Consider the following 16,261-nt stretch of genomic DNA (forward strand, 5'->3'; position numbering starts at 1 on the left):
GGCACACAAATAAATTAACAAATGAATGGTGTGCGTGATAAAACATCATTTAACTTGGAACACAGGGACGACGTGTGGTTGTAGTTTTCGTTAATGTTATCATCGGTGTATTGCTTGTTGTCAATGTCGGAAGCTTATCGGTAGTCACCGAAGAAATAGAAATTGTTGTCCTGTTGAATACTAGACTGGTCGTGGTTTGTGTGCTTGATGCACCCATGGCAGTTGTTTGATTCTTGTTCTGTGAACCGACTGTTGTGGTATCAGCTGTTTTAAACGAGCCAACATCTGTTGACGATCCGTTACTATAGTTTTGATTAGTTTGACCATAGGCTTCTGTTGAAGATGAATAAGGATCTGATGAAGTAAAAACATTCGTTGTGTTAAGGATCCCTTCTGTATCACTTGTTGTTAGATCAATTTCTGTAAATGCGGTACTTTTTCCAGCACTCGTAGTTAAACCAGCTTCGTCTGGAGTAAGTAAATTATCTACTGTTGATGTACCACTCGTCGTGCTAATTGGAGCAGTAAATGGTATATGTGAAAAATCTGTTGTTACAGACGGTTCAATTTTGCTCGGAACTCACGAAGTAGGAGAAATTGATATTCTGGACCAATATCCCGGGGTCGTTGGACTATATATTTGACTACTCGTAGAGCTTTCAGTTGTCTCCGGAGCTGGTGCAGTGGTAGATGTACTTGTAACCGAGTATCCTTCACTATCCGTTCCCGCTGATTCCACCTGCGCAAATACTTCTGTTGTTGAAGCGGTAAACGTAAGGTTAAAAACTGGAGAATTCAAATAAAGCAGATAAAACACCACCACAGTTGTGCTAAAATGATCCATTTTCTATTCGAAAAGGTTGTTAACACAATATAGCAGGTTTGGAAACTATTGAAAATTACGACATGAACCTATTTTATACCATTCTGTAACCTGAAGGCACCACATACGAATGCCTTCAGTGTGTCAAGTGGCTCACAATTCATACATCTGAATAAATAGAACAAGAGTAGAATTCTATAACGTACTTCAATATTAATGATTCGTTTTCGTCTCACTTCATTTAACAAAGCAAAAAGTGCTACGTTTCTTGTTCTAATTAACAATGCATAGATTACATCATATTCTCTTGATCAAGTCGTTCTTATACTTTTTTTCAGTGACATTGAAACGTTCCATGTTTGAATTCGTTGCCGAGAGACCAGTCCACAGTTGTGTACATATTTTGCACTGCACGGCGCATTCGAAAAACAATTGTTTTATTTATTCTTCCCATTTTTCGCGTATTACGTAACGGCCGTACTACGTGACCTGCCAGACTTTAACGTTAGGCATCCAGGACGGTACGACATTTGCATTTTTTGTTCGTCAAAGAAATAATACTTACTAGGCAACTTAACGTGTTAGAGAGTGTATTGTGTTTGGCAAATTCTTCAGTTCATGCTTTTTCTAATCAAAATGTTATTTCTCAATTCATTAAAATTCAATTTTCATTTCTATACGAGTATTAGACTTATCGGGCATCTCTAATCTACCTTAAATATACCAATTATAATTTACCTTCTCAAGTATATTTAGTTTCTAATAAAGAGTTTCGCATGAAAACATTGCTCTCGTTGTTTTTTGTGTACCTTTCTATGGAATTCAATATAGCGTTATTAATTTTATTGTATTCAAATTTAATGAATGTAAAAGCAATATTGAAAAAGGGTTATTTTCGCAGTAAACATTCATTTTGCCCTTTACGTCGACTTTCGATCAGAGCCCACAAATGGAAAGAATTTAATCGAATGACGAAGGGCAATCCCCTTTTCAATAACACGTATTCTACATCCCATGTAACGTATGAAAAATATTTTTTCACATGTTATTGAACGATGGGAAATTCCAGGCACATTTTTATTTGCTCGGGGGCAGCGTTGGAATAGTTCGGGGACACTTTTTGATTGGAATACACCGTCCGTCTGGCGCGTAGCTCCGAACGTAACCCTTGATGCAATAGCATCCCTTAACGCACACGTCCGGACACGTGGAGTCGTCTTCCAAAGCACAGGTCTGCTGGACGCATGAGCCACAGCATTTGTACTTTTCGAAGTCTGGACATATTTCTGCAAAAAATTACGAGTATATAGTTTTGTTACATGCATAATAATAATTTGAATCTTTTTTTTCATTTACCTTTTACACATTTTGCGGTGGCAACGCTTTCCTCTTCTTGGGCGTTGATGTTGAGAGCGGTAAAGCCAACAATAACACCAAATACAATTAACAACTTCATGTCACAGCGTCCCTATTTTCTTAGCTCGACCAGATTTTATCAACTGAGAACGTGGTGAACGAGATATAACACTACACTGATTTCGGTTCAATTTATATCATGAAACATTCAGGAACACAGTTAAACGCCGTAAATGATTGGTTTCACTTGAACAAACGTAGACTGTTTTCGTTACTTGTCGCTATCGTGTGTGGTCGAGTAATGTATGCCAGCGGGAACATCTTTGTACCAGAATCTGTTAACTTGCTATGCTGTTAGGTGATCGATGTGAGAAATAAATATGCGTTATTTTTCGAGACGATCACCTAACATCATAACAAGCTAACAGATTCTGGCACAAATATTCTTACAATCAATCAACAATAGTAACCAAAACTGTAAGTTCCGTGTTCATCTAAAACTAACTCTCGTTTATTTTGCACCAAACGCTTACTTTTTCCAAATTTGTGATGTAGTTTTGCATATATCTGCCGATTATATGCATACTTTTAACTCTATATTTAACTGATCGTTGTATCAGATGTGTGCCAAACATTTCCTATAGTGTGATTGGAGCTAAGCATGCGACTTAAAACGGGTTTTCAAATTTTTTTTACGCGCCTGCAAGTTATGCAAGCAATCTTACATTATGCCTTACAGGCGTTTTATGATTGGTTTTCCAAAATGGTGTTCACCGTGACATATATGTAACAAGAATCACAATTGTTCAATATCGTTTTAGGCTGTATTGGCTATTTATAAAGTAAATAATTCAATGTTTTCAATATAACATTTTGTATGGTCTTTATAAATTATACTACATTATATGAAATTACATTTACTTTGATTGCACCAATCGTACTGTTCAGATGTATATGCTTGGCCAATACCTTCAGATCGATTGTACAATTTGCAAACCAGTTCAATGTTTTAATCCAATTTAACAGTTTATTAATACCTTTAGTTTTTCTTGTGAATTATGTACAAGGAGATTTTTAAAGTACAAATATCAGCATACACATAAGACCCCATAAAGAATGACAGTTTGTTTCCCTCTTGGCGTGACTCTTCAAAGATAAGTTTCATTCTTTAATTATACCTTCCCGATCCAATAAATAAAAATCCTATCATTGATAATAGTAACATTAATTCCACATTAAAACATATCAATATCCAATTGCACTGTATCGTAAGAGTGTAAAGTTAGTTCTATGTGCCTTTTCCGCGATTTTCTGCTTTTCGAATCCAATTATCACATTTTTCCTGCACATAGCTGCTCCAACTATCAACTTATTAAAAAACAAACAAATAAAAATCAGATTCATTCCCAAAATCATTTGCTTATTTGCCCTTTTACAAGAGTTGACATTATCTGTTACCATGGTTATGCTACTGCTCATAACGTAAATAAACAAAAAACATTTATCTGTTCGAGAGCATAACTATAACAGCTTGTTCCGTTGATCAAGATGTGCAACATAGAAGCATGGTATTGTTAAACAAAAATAATCCCATAGTCCCATTGGTGATTGTACTGATTGACCAAGAGTGGTTTCCTATGGAGTTTGTGTTTGTCTCAAAAAATGGCGAAGCGTTAATGTTTGGTTCCTGTTCCATTCTGATTGCCTCTGCTGCTACTTCCAAAACGAACGGACAGCAGATCAGTGTAGCTTTTCCTTGGTCAGCTGAACTATTTTCGGACTGAGGTACAATCGGGTCAATGCTCGCATTAGATAGACCACTGCGAGGAAGAACAGTATCTGATCTATGCAATAGTATTGAAGGAAGCTGAAAGAAAACGAAAAAAAAAATTATGATTAATTATTCAGTTCATCAGGTTTTGGTAAAACAGTCTTTAAAAGATAATTATCATGAACCACGTTCATTTCCAGCTGATATGCTAAGATTGTGTCAAACCTCCTAGCATCCACAGGGAAGATAAAGAGCAATGCTGCTAACGAGCAAACGGACGTGTGACAAAGCTGTCTCCGGGACTCACTTTAAGTTTCGCGCCGGTGACTGTAGATGGTATGCGCCATTGTGTCGGATGACGTACTCCGTCCAGTAGATGGCCGTCTCGAGAGGCGTAGATCTTTGGTCCTTCAACAAAATCTGCCGGCGTCTGAAATGACAACAAACCAGTTTAGTATCATTTTTCAGCCCTTTGGGCGTTGTTGCAATTTCGAATGCTTACTTGGCCTCTTTGCGGTACTTGGGATCGTGGATGACTTTATGGATCGCCCGCACCAGCTTTTCGGTGGTAAGCGTCTCGAGATCCACCTTGAGCGCGTACCCATCGGTGGACGCTTTGGCCGCATTCGCGTCATGGTCGCAGAACACGGGCATCGTTACTACCGGCACTCCGTGGAAGACCGTTTCGAACATGCTGAGCAACCCACCGTGCGTCACGAAGGCGCGTAGCTTGCGATGGCCGAGAAGGTCCTGCTGCGGCAGCCACCGACCGATTCTGACATTCGCCGGAAGGTCCGTCAGCAATGCCGGGCTGGCTTCGTACTTCCACAGGACTCGGTACGGCAAACGGGCGAATGTCTGTATTAGCAGCTTGCGGAGGTGGTCCGGCATGTTGGCCGCCTTCACGGACGAACCCATCGACACGTAGATGAAGCCGGATTCACCCGCTCCAGCGATAAAGTCCTCCAAGTCCTTCGGAAGCGCCACAGCCGGCTTACAGTGGATGCACGCAATTTCTGCCACGTTCGGCAGGAGTGGCCTCGGATAGGTGACGGTGGCCTGGCCGTTCTGCAAGATGAAGCTCACGTTCCGGCCCAATTCCCAGATGCTCGGAACGTCCGAGCCTAGATGGCGGCGAACCATATGCTGCACCATCATCATGGTAGGCTGTGAAAACAAGAGAAAATTCACGTTGCCATACAGTCGTTGTCATACGTCGTTAGTACAGGCTGGGGTATACATTTTTACAAAACCAAAATGCAATTTGGTGAAGGGTTAAGGTCTAAAAGGAGAAATACCCTTCATGGCAGACGGTATCGCTTTTGGCTGGACGAGTAAAACCCGGCGTAATGTCTTGCGTAGGTAACATAACCTCAACGTCGGTTCATGCCCAAGAGGGGTGGGGTGATTTTCTCAGCCTTGACCTAAGTGAACCGGTCCAGAGCGCCAAGTCGAGGTAGGCTGCTACGAGATGAGGCTCACCGTGACCAACTCGATCAGCAGCACACACCAACGAAAAAGCGAAGGCAAGAAACTCACACGCGGTGCGATGAGGTAGCGAGGATGAAGATGGTAATTACGCTATATTTTCTACCGACGAGTTCCAAAACTGGACCAAGATTAACAAGGCACGTAAGCGTACCAGATGGTGGACTGGTGAGACCGCAGGCGACATATTAGGACACGTGCTGCCGAACGATGGTTCACGCGGCACCGTTTTATGCAACCCCATCGGCATAGTTTGCAAGGGCAGTGTGCGAGTGATTTAAATTTTTCATTAACGTATATGCCATTATCGTCGGTTCGGAGACAAATTCTCGGAATTTTTGCACGGCACTTCAGCCGACAGTTGCCGCTGGCTTTAACGCACATGGATCGTTTAATTATAGCACGTTCTATTAGGACGCCCGAAACCAAACCCACGAGCCACGCATGGAGGTGCCTACGTCAGTGACGAACTTTATGCTAATAAACTCCCGATCCTAAACCCACAACATCATTAACGAACCATAATCCCATTTAACTCAGGTCACACTTAAAACCTTCCCACCACGGGCGAAAATTTGCATCGCCCAGAATGGAACGTTAAATCAGCTTAGCGCGTTGCGATTGGTTTCGGTAAATCATAGCTAATCATTTCATATGTGTTATACAATCGAGGTAAAAGCAATATATGATTTATAAATATTCAATTTCGTACCCAGATTTCAATTTTGAACGATTGAAATTTTACCACCACACATGAGTTTCACATCGTTACTCAAAAATTGTACATGTTCCGTTGTTCAAAAATAATGTTTCGTTCGGATTTAAATCAACTCATAATCTGAGATAAATTCTCGGTCTACTGAAGTTTAGTTCTGGCTTCGTTACTACGTAATTAAACGTAAAATTTAGGCTGCACTCTGCACAGAAAGCTAACAAAAACTTCAACATAAATTAAGGTTTTTTTTTAAAGTCAATGAATCCGCTTAGCGCAATACAACAATGATGATGAACGATTTTTCGAACTTACATATTTTATAAGAATTACATTTGATATCAGCAAAAAAATGTAGTTAATTAAAACTAAAGCCAACTAAGAGTATGCCATTTTAGAAATGAACCAACAAAAATTGCATTCTTAATTGTTAACGACGTAACTTCTTATAAAAACGAACTGTGCATCAATGTCCACAGCATTGTTCACATAAATTAAATCGTCTAACTTTCGATAAATGAATTTTCAAAACAAAGCTAGAACTGCTTTTGTTCCGTACGACGATCTTAGGTATTGTATCATCAGCGATACACAAGCGCTTGAGCAACTGTGCAAATAATTCGCTCCATGTTTTCAATCCTCGTGTGTCCACGATGAATACATTCAACAGTCGAATATGGTTGATTGAAACCAAATGGGGGTTTTTCCCGATGGAAGGACATCGAAGGCCTTAGAGTTGGATACCTGCGCCGGTCCTTAAACCTTACCACAAGCAGCGTTTCGGCAACCATTCTGCACACGGTGTTGGACACCCGCTCCAGGAAGTTCATGTCGTCGGTGAGCGGCCGGTAGAACACCGGCGTCGTTGAGTACGGTGTTGGGTTGCCAGCCAGGGCCATGGTGCCCGTGTAGAAGCCGACCGTGTTGATGTACATGAACGGCACGCCGAGTCGATACACCAGGCCCAGGGCACACTCAGGGAAGGCACCGTCCAGGATTAGCAGATCAAATTTGCGCCCCAGCAGGTCCATCGTTTCCTTGTCCTCCAGCGTGGCATCGCAAATCTGCATATGATATCAGACGTATGAGTATGAGTTTGTATGTCGGAATGGAATGATAGGGATTTCACAAAATGCAAGTATAAACACGGGTTAATTTTCTATTTTCTGTACTATGCTTCAGATGTGAAAATGTCTTTTGGATAAGAATTTTCAACTCTTTCAGAACTGCCGAGAAAACGGCAATACGCATATCCAAAACTTTTCAAGAGCAAAACATACAGCATCATCTTCCATTTCAATATAATTTGCTACCAGAATAGAGGAATGAGTTACGTAATATTGAACAAAAGCGAAGAATGGCTTGCGAAGTCGTAGGCAATCTTTTCACCTTCCTATGGCACCCATTCCATCTCCTTCCTGAAAAAGAAGCAGATTTTCGCATAACGATAGACAAGTTTCGGACTAATGCTTCGCTTGTGTATTGCGTATCGAAAGAAATTTGAAGGCAGAAAACCGCACAGAACTTAGCCGCTCAAGTGTTTGCCACCCCCCGGATGGCACATTTTTCGACTGCCAGAAGACCTGAGCAATCTGTTGCATGAGTTTATCGGGCGATGTAACTTTAGTTTCGCCTTCGAACGCAAGATTATTGTCGCCTTCGATTCTGGATGCGGGGAACGTTCCGTCCACCCGGTGGCGTTGTTCGGCAGCCTATCGTCATCAGAAAATAGTTACACACGAGCGAAGATACTAATTTCCACCCACCCCCCCACATAAGTGTTCGGCATAAGTTTGGCGATGGGAGCAAATGTGACAATCCATTGGAGTGCCTCGTGCCGTAAGAAGCTTGTTGGACTTCGACAGTTTTATCAATCGTTTGAACGAATGTTGAGAATAGCTATGTCATCATCCGAATCACTCGCACCATTTGGCGGTCGGTAGTGCTATCGTTGGAACTGTTTTCCATGGCCGGAACATGAAGCCCGTTGAGTAGAGCATAGTTTCCCCCCGGACGAGGTGTGGAGGCCACTGTTTGCCTCCTGCCAACAGTGATCCAATTTTTGTCATTGCCGCATCTGCTCTGATTTCAACTATCGATTGGGACACGTAAAGCAGAGCAGAGTGGGGAAAGGTGCCCATTGCGCCATTCCCAAAGACGAGCTGCCGACAACTTTTTCGATAAATAGACAGCACCGGGGCGTGATCCGGCTCGAGTGCAGCATACGGACGAGAGCGTGTGTAGTGGATCCAAATCGAACGAAAGGCTATGAATTTTGCGGCTCTATTTTTCGCCCTGGTCGCTATCGGGCTGACCGGTTGTGTCTATGCTAGTGAAGATAGTGTCGATGATCCGTCATCGTACGAGCTGGATGAGGTGAAGGCGGTGGTCGAAAATGACGAGGAGCAGCGCTGTGTTCCGACAAGTAAATAGACAGTCTCTGTTCTATAACTCTGCCATAGCAGTCACTTGATATCGCTTTTTTGACTCCCTTTGCATAATAGAATTGTGCGATCGTTTCGAGGAGTACCGCTGCTGTGGTCCTTGCTATCAGCTGTCTTGCCGGGGTAGCGTGATTAGCTGCGACAGCCGCTGCTACGCCGACTGCTTCTGCGAGAAAGGCTTTGTCCGAGAGTACCCCGGTGGAGTCTGCATTCCGAATCTCTTCTGCCCGCTGGTCAGTTTGCCGACCTTCTCCGATGACGACGACGACGAGGACATATGAGCAGAATGAAATGCGGTGTGGCTTAAAGCGTTCGATAGTTTAAATAAACCGTTTATACAAACCGTTGCGTTCCGTGAGTCACTGTAGCTGCGGTGGAAGGCGAAACCCTTCTACGCCCCGTAGCTAGGGCGAGGTGATTAATCTCACACGAAAATTAAACATTCTCCTCTGCATGTCGATGGCACTGTGTGGATGACGATCCACGAAGGTCACGTCTCGTGCAGCGTCGTACACAACAACTCTGGCCGAATTCAGACACCTCCGCGTGTCGCGGGCGGATTTCTTTCGCGAAAAGTTCCATGTTTGCGCAGCTGAGTGCCGCTGCGGGGCCGGAATCGCTATAAAATTCCCCATTTCTCGCCCAGCGCACCGTGTCTTGCTTCAGTATCTTCGCTAAAGCGTTCCTTTCTTCGAAGAGTTCATTGTCTTTCCACGTCTACGGCGCCAGCATGAAGTTCGCAGTGTTTGCTCTGGTTGGTCTGGCGTTGATTGCCAGCGTGGCGTACGCCCAGGACCCCGCGGCCGAAGTTGATCCCGAGGCAAACTGCCCCGCCGGTAAGTTACACGGATCGTTCGCGTTTTAAACACTTTTCGTATAGTCCGAGGTTAATCGGCCTTTCATTATACCACCAGTTCCGTGTGGCGATTATGAGGAATACAAGTGCTGCGGAAGCTGCTTCCAGGAGTCGTGCATCACGAAGAAGATGAAGTGCAAGAATAAGTGCACCAAGGGCTGCTTCTGCCAGGAGGGATTCATTCGCGAGTACGACGGTGGCCGTTGCATGCCGAAGAAGCTGTGCGCCGCTTTGCAGAAGAAGGGATAAGTGAGCTAAATGTCCTGAGTTGAATAAACACACAGCCCGGTCAACAGGCACTGTGGTATTTTTTGGACCATTGTAAAATGCTCTTGGTTTTTCTATCTACGGTTTGGCGAAATCAGGAAACATCCTCCTCAAAACAATAAAGAAATATGTAATGTAATATTTGAATGCAACGCATATGCTAATTTCCTTTTTTTTTCATTTACCCAACCACAATATTAAGTTATTATTTGTTGTTGGTTAATTAAGTTGTTTCCTAGACCACATATTTCTATTTCCAAACACTGTATGATGTATTGCTTTACGTGTCCGAATGATAATACTTAACATCCCAAGCTTTTACAATAAAGCTTCTAGACGCATGCTTATTATTTTAATTGTTACACGTATCTTATTCGGGCGCTTTTCTGACCTCGTGTGTACGAATGGTATCATGAGATGGTATCGAAATGAGTGTTCAGCTGAATCAATTTTCGTCTGAGTTCGTTGTTTGTTCCGAGAACATGTCTGGCACGTGTTCTGGAACGAAACAAGACACTTCCCAAAACAGGTCAGCAAAACGCTCGAAAGTACACTTCCCATGATGTACGGCGTCTATATCGGTAACGCTACGTGTTTGTACTACGAAACACGAACCGAAAATCTACCATGTTCATATCGCCACGTGTTGCTTCGTAGAATGTATCGGTACTACAGTTGGTTCACCTCACTTACCTGCCACGGATACCGAAAAACGTCCCAAACCGACAACGGCAAGTCGCCTCGCATACGCGCCCCAAGCAGATCCCAGTTGGTGTAGTTGCGAATGTACTCCACCAGCCCGGATGGCGTTACCTCCTGCAGGCCGTGCAGTGTGAAATCCGCCGGAAATCCGTTCAGAAACGTAATGTTGTGACCCCTGCCGAAGAGAATATGAAGAGTGAATTTGAAGCCAACAAAGCCAAAATCAAATGAAATGTTGCGTAACAGCTCACAGTCTGTACTGCCGTTTATTGTCGTGGGTGGTGGAGTTAAATTTAACATCTTTTCAGAACATGACGCACAGATTAAGGGTTGGTTTTACTACGAAGCGGAGGTGAGTAAATATAGGCCAAAATATTCTTAGAATAATTCAACTTGACGCGCGGGTAGTTCGTTACACAAAAGTTTAAACGCCACATTAGTTAGCTTCGTAAACAGCGATTGAAAACATGAAGTAGTGTATCGGGAATAAATTTACGGCGAAGATGAGCTTCGATCGTGACACACAACTTTTGAAGTTTGACGTATCGGATTGTACATGAATAATAATTTGTGTTCGTACGTAAGCTTTATGAAATTTAAAACGTATAGAACAAGGGTTCTTCAAAGTCCGGCGCGCGGGCCATATCCGCCTAGCATGAATGCTTTTTGCTACGGCTTTTGTATGCAACATACAAAAAAATAACATCTCAATTCTTGTCTGATTTATCAATTGACTGTCAATTCTTGTATGCTCACGATGTCTGCAAGCGACTTTCTCATCTGCGTATATTAGCCTATTTCGGTCACCTTTTTACTATTGCGAAACATACTATAGCTCGCAATGTTCAAAACATCTTAAAGTAGCTGCATTGTTTCAATTACTCATGCTATGGTAAAGTTATTTGAGTAGCATATTGATTTGCAGTAGAATAAGAGAGATAACTTTAAAGTTCAACGAACAAACAGTTATATGTTGGAAAAGTACAAAATTCAACGAAAATAAGGATCAAAATGGATTATTAATTGTAACGCTTTGCAGTAATTGGATTAGTACATTGATAGCCAATTTAAACAGGGATTTAATACCACTTTCAAAGCATTAACTGAGCGTTTAAGGTTTCCAGCCCGCGATTTCGGGTTAATTTTCATCATCTGGCCCCTTCCAGGAAATTTGTGCTGACCCCTCCTATGTATAATTGCATCAGGAATTGAAACTACATCGAACCGAACATTCAAGCGTACAAATTGTCGCTCCACATCAAAGTGCAAGCCACCCGAGTCTGCAGCTATGTACACCTTTCGATGAATAACAAAAACAAAATTAATTCAGTTTTGCGATATTTCTACCATTGCCCTAGGTCCTGCCTCGAGATGACAGTCACATCCTCAGAGCATGCTAATTGGAACGAAGGCGAGCAGAAGGCAATGTGGATAAATTTTCTATTCTTTTATTTACGTTTTGTATAGTTTCCCAGCGGCCTGAGTGCTCGCCTGACATGAAAGTAAGCTCCACCTAACAGGATTACGATTCGCGACGTAACGATGTAAATGGGCTCGGTCCGGAATAGGTTCAAGAGACCGGGGCAAGCTTTGCAATTAACTTTGAAAGTATGGTGGGAACCAGGAAATAGGTGTAAAAAACAAGACCAAACCCAAAAACAAAACAACGAGTACAATCCGGCCCAGTGACATTGTCCGAGTACTTGATCCACTAATCCAATCACGGTTCCGGCGGAACGCCAGGCTACTTATACGGTCGCCATTGTTGCACTGGGGTGTCCGGTATGTAGCAGATGCTAGAGTAAAGAGTGGTTTTTCTAGCGGGGTGGATTTAAACTGTTTTTCTTATTCTTTTTAGATGCTACCATACGTACCTTGGCACGAGTCCCTTTGCCAGTTCCCAGAACGGGATCTTGTGCGATTTAGTGCCGCCCATCGTTATCATGAGGATGTCGGCCGCCGAGCAGCAGGATGCAACCAGCAGCCCAGCCAGGAGCAGGATCTGTAGTTTCATGGTATCGTGCAGTGATTACGTACTACCTGTGAGATACACGCAGTGAAAAAAAGAAACAGAAACATATTGAGTAAACGAACAGCTATCGATCAATTTTTAATTATGTTTGTCGTTTAATCCTGGCATCCGCCGGTTCTGCTTGTTACTTTTCTCCGACCACGGTTCCATTTTACACGTTGGTTTGTTTAGTTTTTAGATTGGTGACGGTCCCAGTCTTTACGTAAATTCTCAGATATTGGAAAACGAGCAAAAAAAGAAAGGTTCAACACTTGTGCACTTCGTATGTAATTTTACAGCCGTTTTGAACTGCTTAACTCCCCATCGTTCATCTATTTTATACCTTCGTTCTCGATAGAACTATCGCTTTTTCCGAAGTGTTTAGTTAGTTTTAAAAACGACGGCCGGCACCCTATTGCTGTCCGCAAAAACGTGACAGAAAAGAACGCACGACACCTTCGCTCGGCGTTAGCTTACTGTCGGAAAAATGTTGTAGCGTGCCGTCACGTCAACTATCCCTGGCAATAGAATGTGGACCTACAGCACGGATTGCACAACGGATGCTAATGACTTTCCGAAAATTTAATGAGCTTACGCTTTTCGTAAATGGTTTGATCGATTCGTCTCGCACACTCCGGTTGGTGCGATTCTGCTGATCTCGATGGTATCGGGTTTGTAATTGCACTTCGTCCCGCAAATTTGTGTCGCAAAGTCTACCGTGGCCAATGTCCGTGCAGTCAATTGCGGCTTGGACACATCGCGGCTGCCAGAACGGATGTAATTATCAGTTGTTATTAGGGTAAAAGGTATAATGCGTGTTTAAATGGTGGATGCTGCTATGGTTCTCGTTGTTCCATCGTTCGCCACAAGCACATCGTATAGAAGTATTTAAATGACAGAAGGTTTAACTATAGAAAAAATAAAAAGATTTAAAATTGATGGTTTTATTTTACCTAGCAGCATACTTGTAAGAAGAGTGAACACAGGAAGTTCAATCAAAAGCGTTCAACATGTATCAAGAAACATTAAATTTTACTGCGCTTGTATGTTTTACCTGTTCGTTTTACCTAATTCATGGCCATCTGATGGTAGCCTGATGCGTTTCATAGTTGTGTCCAATTTTGAGGAAAATTGTCCGACAAGTGGTTAATTGGATTATAATGTAGGTAGGTTTTAATGAGAAGCCGTAATCGAACCACAATTGACAATAAACAAATTACTATTGCAATAATTTCTGCAATCAACAAACCAATCATCGAGCCGCTTTAAAATGAATACGCTACACAAAGTTTCACACAAAAAACTGGCTTTAAGACTTTTTCCTACAAGCTTCCAACATACGATTCTCGATGCTTCCATTGGTCAACAGTAGGTTCGCAAGAAGTTTTGCTTGAATTGCGCGTTATCGTCATCGTCAACGGCGTCAATGCTGCTTGAAACTAGTACACCCTGTCCTCTAATGCCTCTAGCATCTGGCTATTGGGGAATTAGCATCATGTTACGGCCGCACGTAACATTCACCCGACGCAGCCTATCGATTATGGCTATGGAAAACTGTCCGTCCTGCCAGATGAGGAGAAATCAATTATGGTCCACCATTGGTGGTTGGACGGAAACCGATGGCAGTTCGTCGAAGGTCCACGCACCGCGAGCGGAACCGGTTTAATTAAAATATTTACCGGGAAAATCACAAGATCAAACATTCCCTCAGCGGATGGCGTATCGCGGCTTCGCGGTCAATGAGAACCGCTTTGGTTGGAAAATGCTTAATGCACACCGATCAACGCTTAACGCCTAACGGGTATCAAAAATCGATACTGGTCACAACAAGAAAGTACAAAAACAGCTATCTTAAGAAATATTGGACGCCTCCGTACAACACATTGGAGCAAATTGTAAGCTTTAATAGTTGTTGCGTAAACATCGAATCTTTATATAATAGTTTGACGAAATTTAAAAATAAAAATGATAAAGAACATATTTAACTTTTTACACCTTTTCTGTGCATACATTTCCTCTAACGACAGCCTCGTGTAAGCTTGCCTGCATGCTTATGCCTGCATTATTTTAAAGAAAAAAAATATAACTACTTGTTTATGATGTTTTCAATACAACCATCAGCGTGCCGCTCGTGCACTTCAAGATAAGCCATATTGCAGACATGACGATGTTTGAGCAAACGGCACAGGCAGCGAAACACCTTCAAAACGCCTGTTTAAAGCATACATCTTTTTGGTGTAAAATTGCTGGGTTCTTTGTCTTGTTTGAATCACAGGTATTCCACAGTGCGTATTTTGCCTGTTTTTATAATTCTTAAGCCATTCCTGTTTGCTAAAACCCCATCACGACGGATCAGCTGATCACGGTATGTACCATAAAGGGTGGAAAGGTATGATCAAAACTGATTGCTAACCTTAAACACTTTATTACCCTACCCCTATATTTTTTTCATACTTTGTACACTTTTTTCAATAAATTATACCAATGCGTTCTTTTGAAGACTAGGTTTTTCATCTTAACGCAACACTTTTGCATCTTTTATCAAGTGAAGAAAGTGTATGGCGTGCCCACTACGGCTCGACGAAACAGGTTTAGGAAATATATTGGAAATTGTGAACAGTTTTAAGGAATCAAAATTGTTAATAAGACAAGGGAAATGCTATAAAAATGTGCAGTTTGGTTTGGACAGTTTATTAAATATGCAAGGAAATGTAAGGAAATAATTTAAAAATCCTGCGTTTCAATGAGTGCAATTAATAATAATTATTCTTATCTAATATGGATTTAAGATTCTGCTTTCATAAGCGCTGCAAACGGTTAAACTTTTTCCGGATGTATGTTAGCAATAAGAATCATTGTGGCAAGATACACGAAAAGCTACCAGCGAATCGTCGCTGTATTTTATGAAAAGATAGCTTGCAGACATGGTAGTATTTGCGCAAATGGCTCAAGCGACGGAAGAATCCACCGACGGCTTCATGAAAATTTGATCATCTTGCTATAAAACGGGAGTGGTTGTGACCTTGTATTATCTGCGTAGAGCAATATTGTGACAGTATGATGCGAATGTTTGTGTTGCTAGTAGTTCTTGTGTCGTTGCTGATTGCTGTAGAATGTAATAAATGTGGATGCAGCATGATTCGTAGAGCGGAAAACTAGGTGAAACGGCCCGTTGGCAGGGCTATGCAATGAAACTTTACGGTGCAAACATTGAAGGAGCGGCGGAAGATTTCGTTAGCAGTGTTGTTGCTCGGTAACCTTTTCGACATATTCTGTACTTATCAGCCAAATGAAGCACAGGGCTTGGATTGGTGTATTGTAGATAGTGGATTGGAGGAAAATACAAAGTTTGGTCTATGCTTTCGCACATAAAAGTCATTCTCCATATTCCATGACGGACTAAAACGACTAAGCTGCACCAGAAAAAGTTTGCATCCGGCAAAGAGTAGCAAAATCTAGTCATTTCTATCGCACGTGACATTTAAATGGTTTTGATAGGTCTTTTAAGGCATTCTAAACAGTTTATCATTATTCAACATTATCTTGCAGCTCAATGTTCTTCCCAGCCAGCTCAACACTTTGTATGCCCAGCCTGCCCTAGAAAGAGGATATACGGTGTTAATGTTGATCCCCATTGGCCCACCTACATAACGAAATGCGTTTTCAAACCAAAGTCCCGAGTGGCAGAGTGTCAAGAGGCTGCTACACCTACGCTTTGTGGTATAAATATACTTTGCAAAAAAGTTGTTAATAAAGTTTGAGTCTTCTAGTTTTGTTTTTGTATTCTTAAAGCCAATTCCGTACTTAGGATGTTAAGTTTAGTAGCAACGC

The 16,261-nt window shown here is 42.0% G+C and overlaps 1 protein-coding gene across 1 annotated transcript; it reads right to left on the reverse strand.

Annotated features, from left to right (window-relative positions):
* Window positions 1-3,919: 3,919 nt before the first annotated feature.
* Window positions 3,920-12,433, reverse strand: LOC131289775 (UDP-glucosyltransferase 2). The gene is made up of 6 exons (XM_058319085.1): window positions 12,294-12,433; window positions 10,411-10,594; window positions 6,918-7,214; window positions 4,453-5,117; window positions 4,258-4,380; window positions 3,920-4,046 (listed from the first exon to the last, which is right to left on the reverse strand). Exons 1-6 carry the CDS (start codon window positions 12,431-12,433, stop codon window positions 3,920-3,922), a joined length of 1,536 nt encoding a protein of 511 aa, XP_058175068.1.
* Between the last annotated feature and the right edge of the window lie 3,828 nt (window positions 12,434-16,261).

This window comes from Anopheles ziemanni, chromosome 3, assembly GCF_943734765.1.
Source record: "Anopheles ziemanni chromosome 3, idAnoZiCoDA_A2_x.2, whole genome shotgun sequence".
In the NCBI taxonomy this organism is placed as follows: Eukaryota; Metazoa; Arthropoda; class Insecta; order Diptera; family Culicidae; genus Anopheles; species Anopheles ziemanni.

Bases quoted from the DNA above. Each gene is read 5' to 3' on its own strand.
- LOC131289775 (XM_058319085.1), bottom strand. From the start codon at position 12,433: ATGAAACTACAGATCCTGCTCCTGGCTGGGCTGCTGGTTGCATCCTGC. The intron at 4,381-4,452 runs GTAAGCATTCGA...TTGTCATTTCAG, and splicing joins AAGTACCGCAAAGAGGCCAA to ACGCCGGCAGATTTTGTTGA. The intron at 4,047-4,257 runs GTGAGTCCCGGA...GTTTTCTTTCAG, and splicing joins TCACCGGCGCGAAACTTAAA to CTTCCTTCAATACTATTGCA.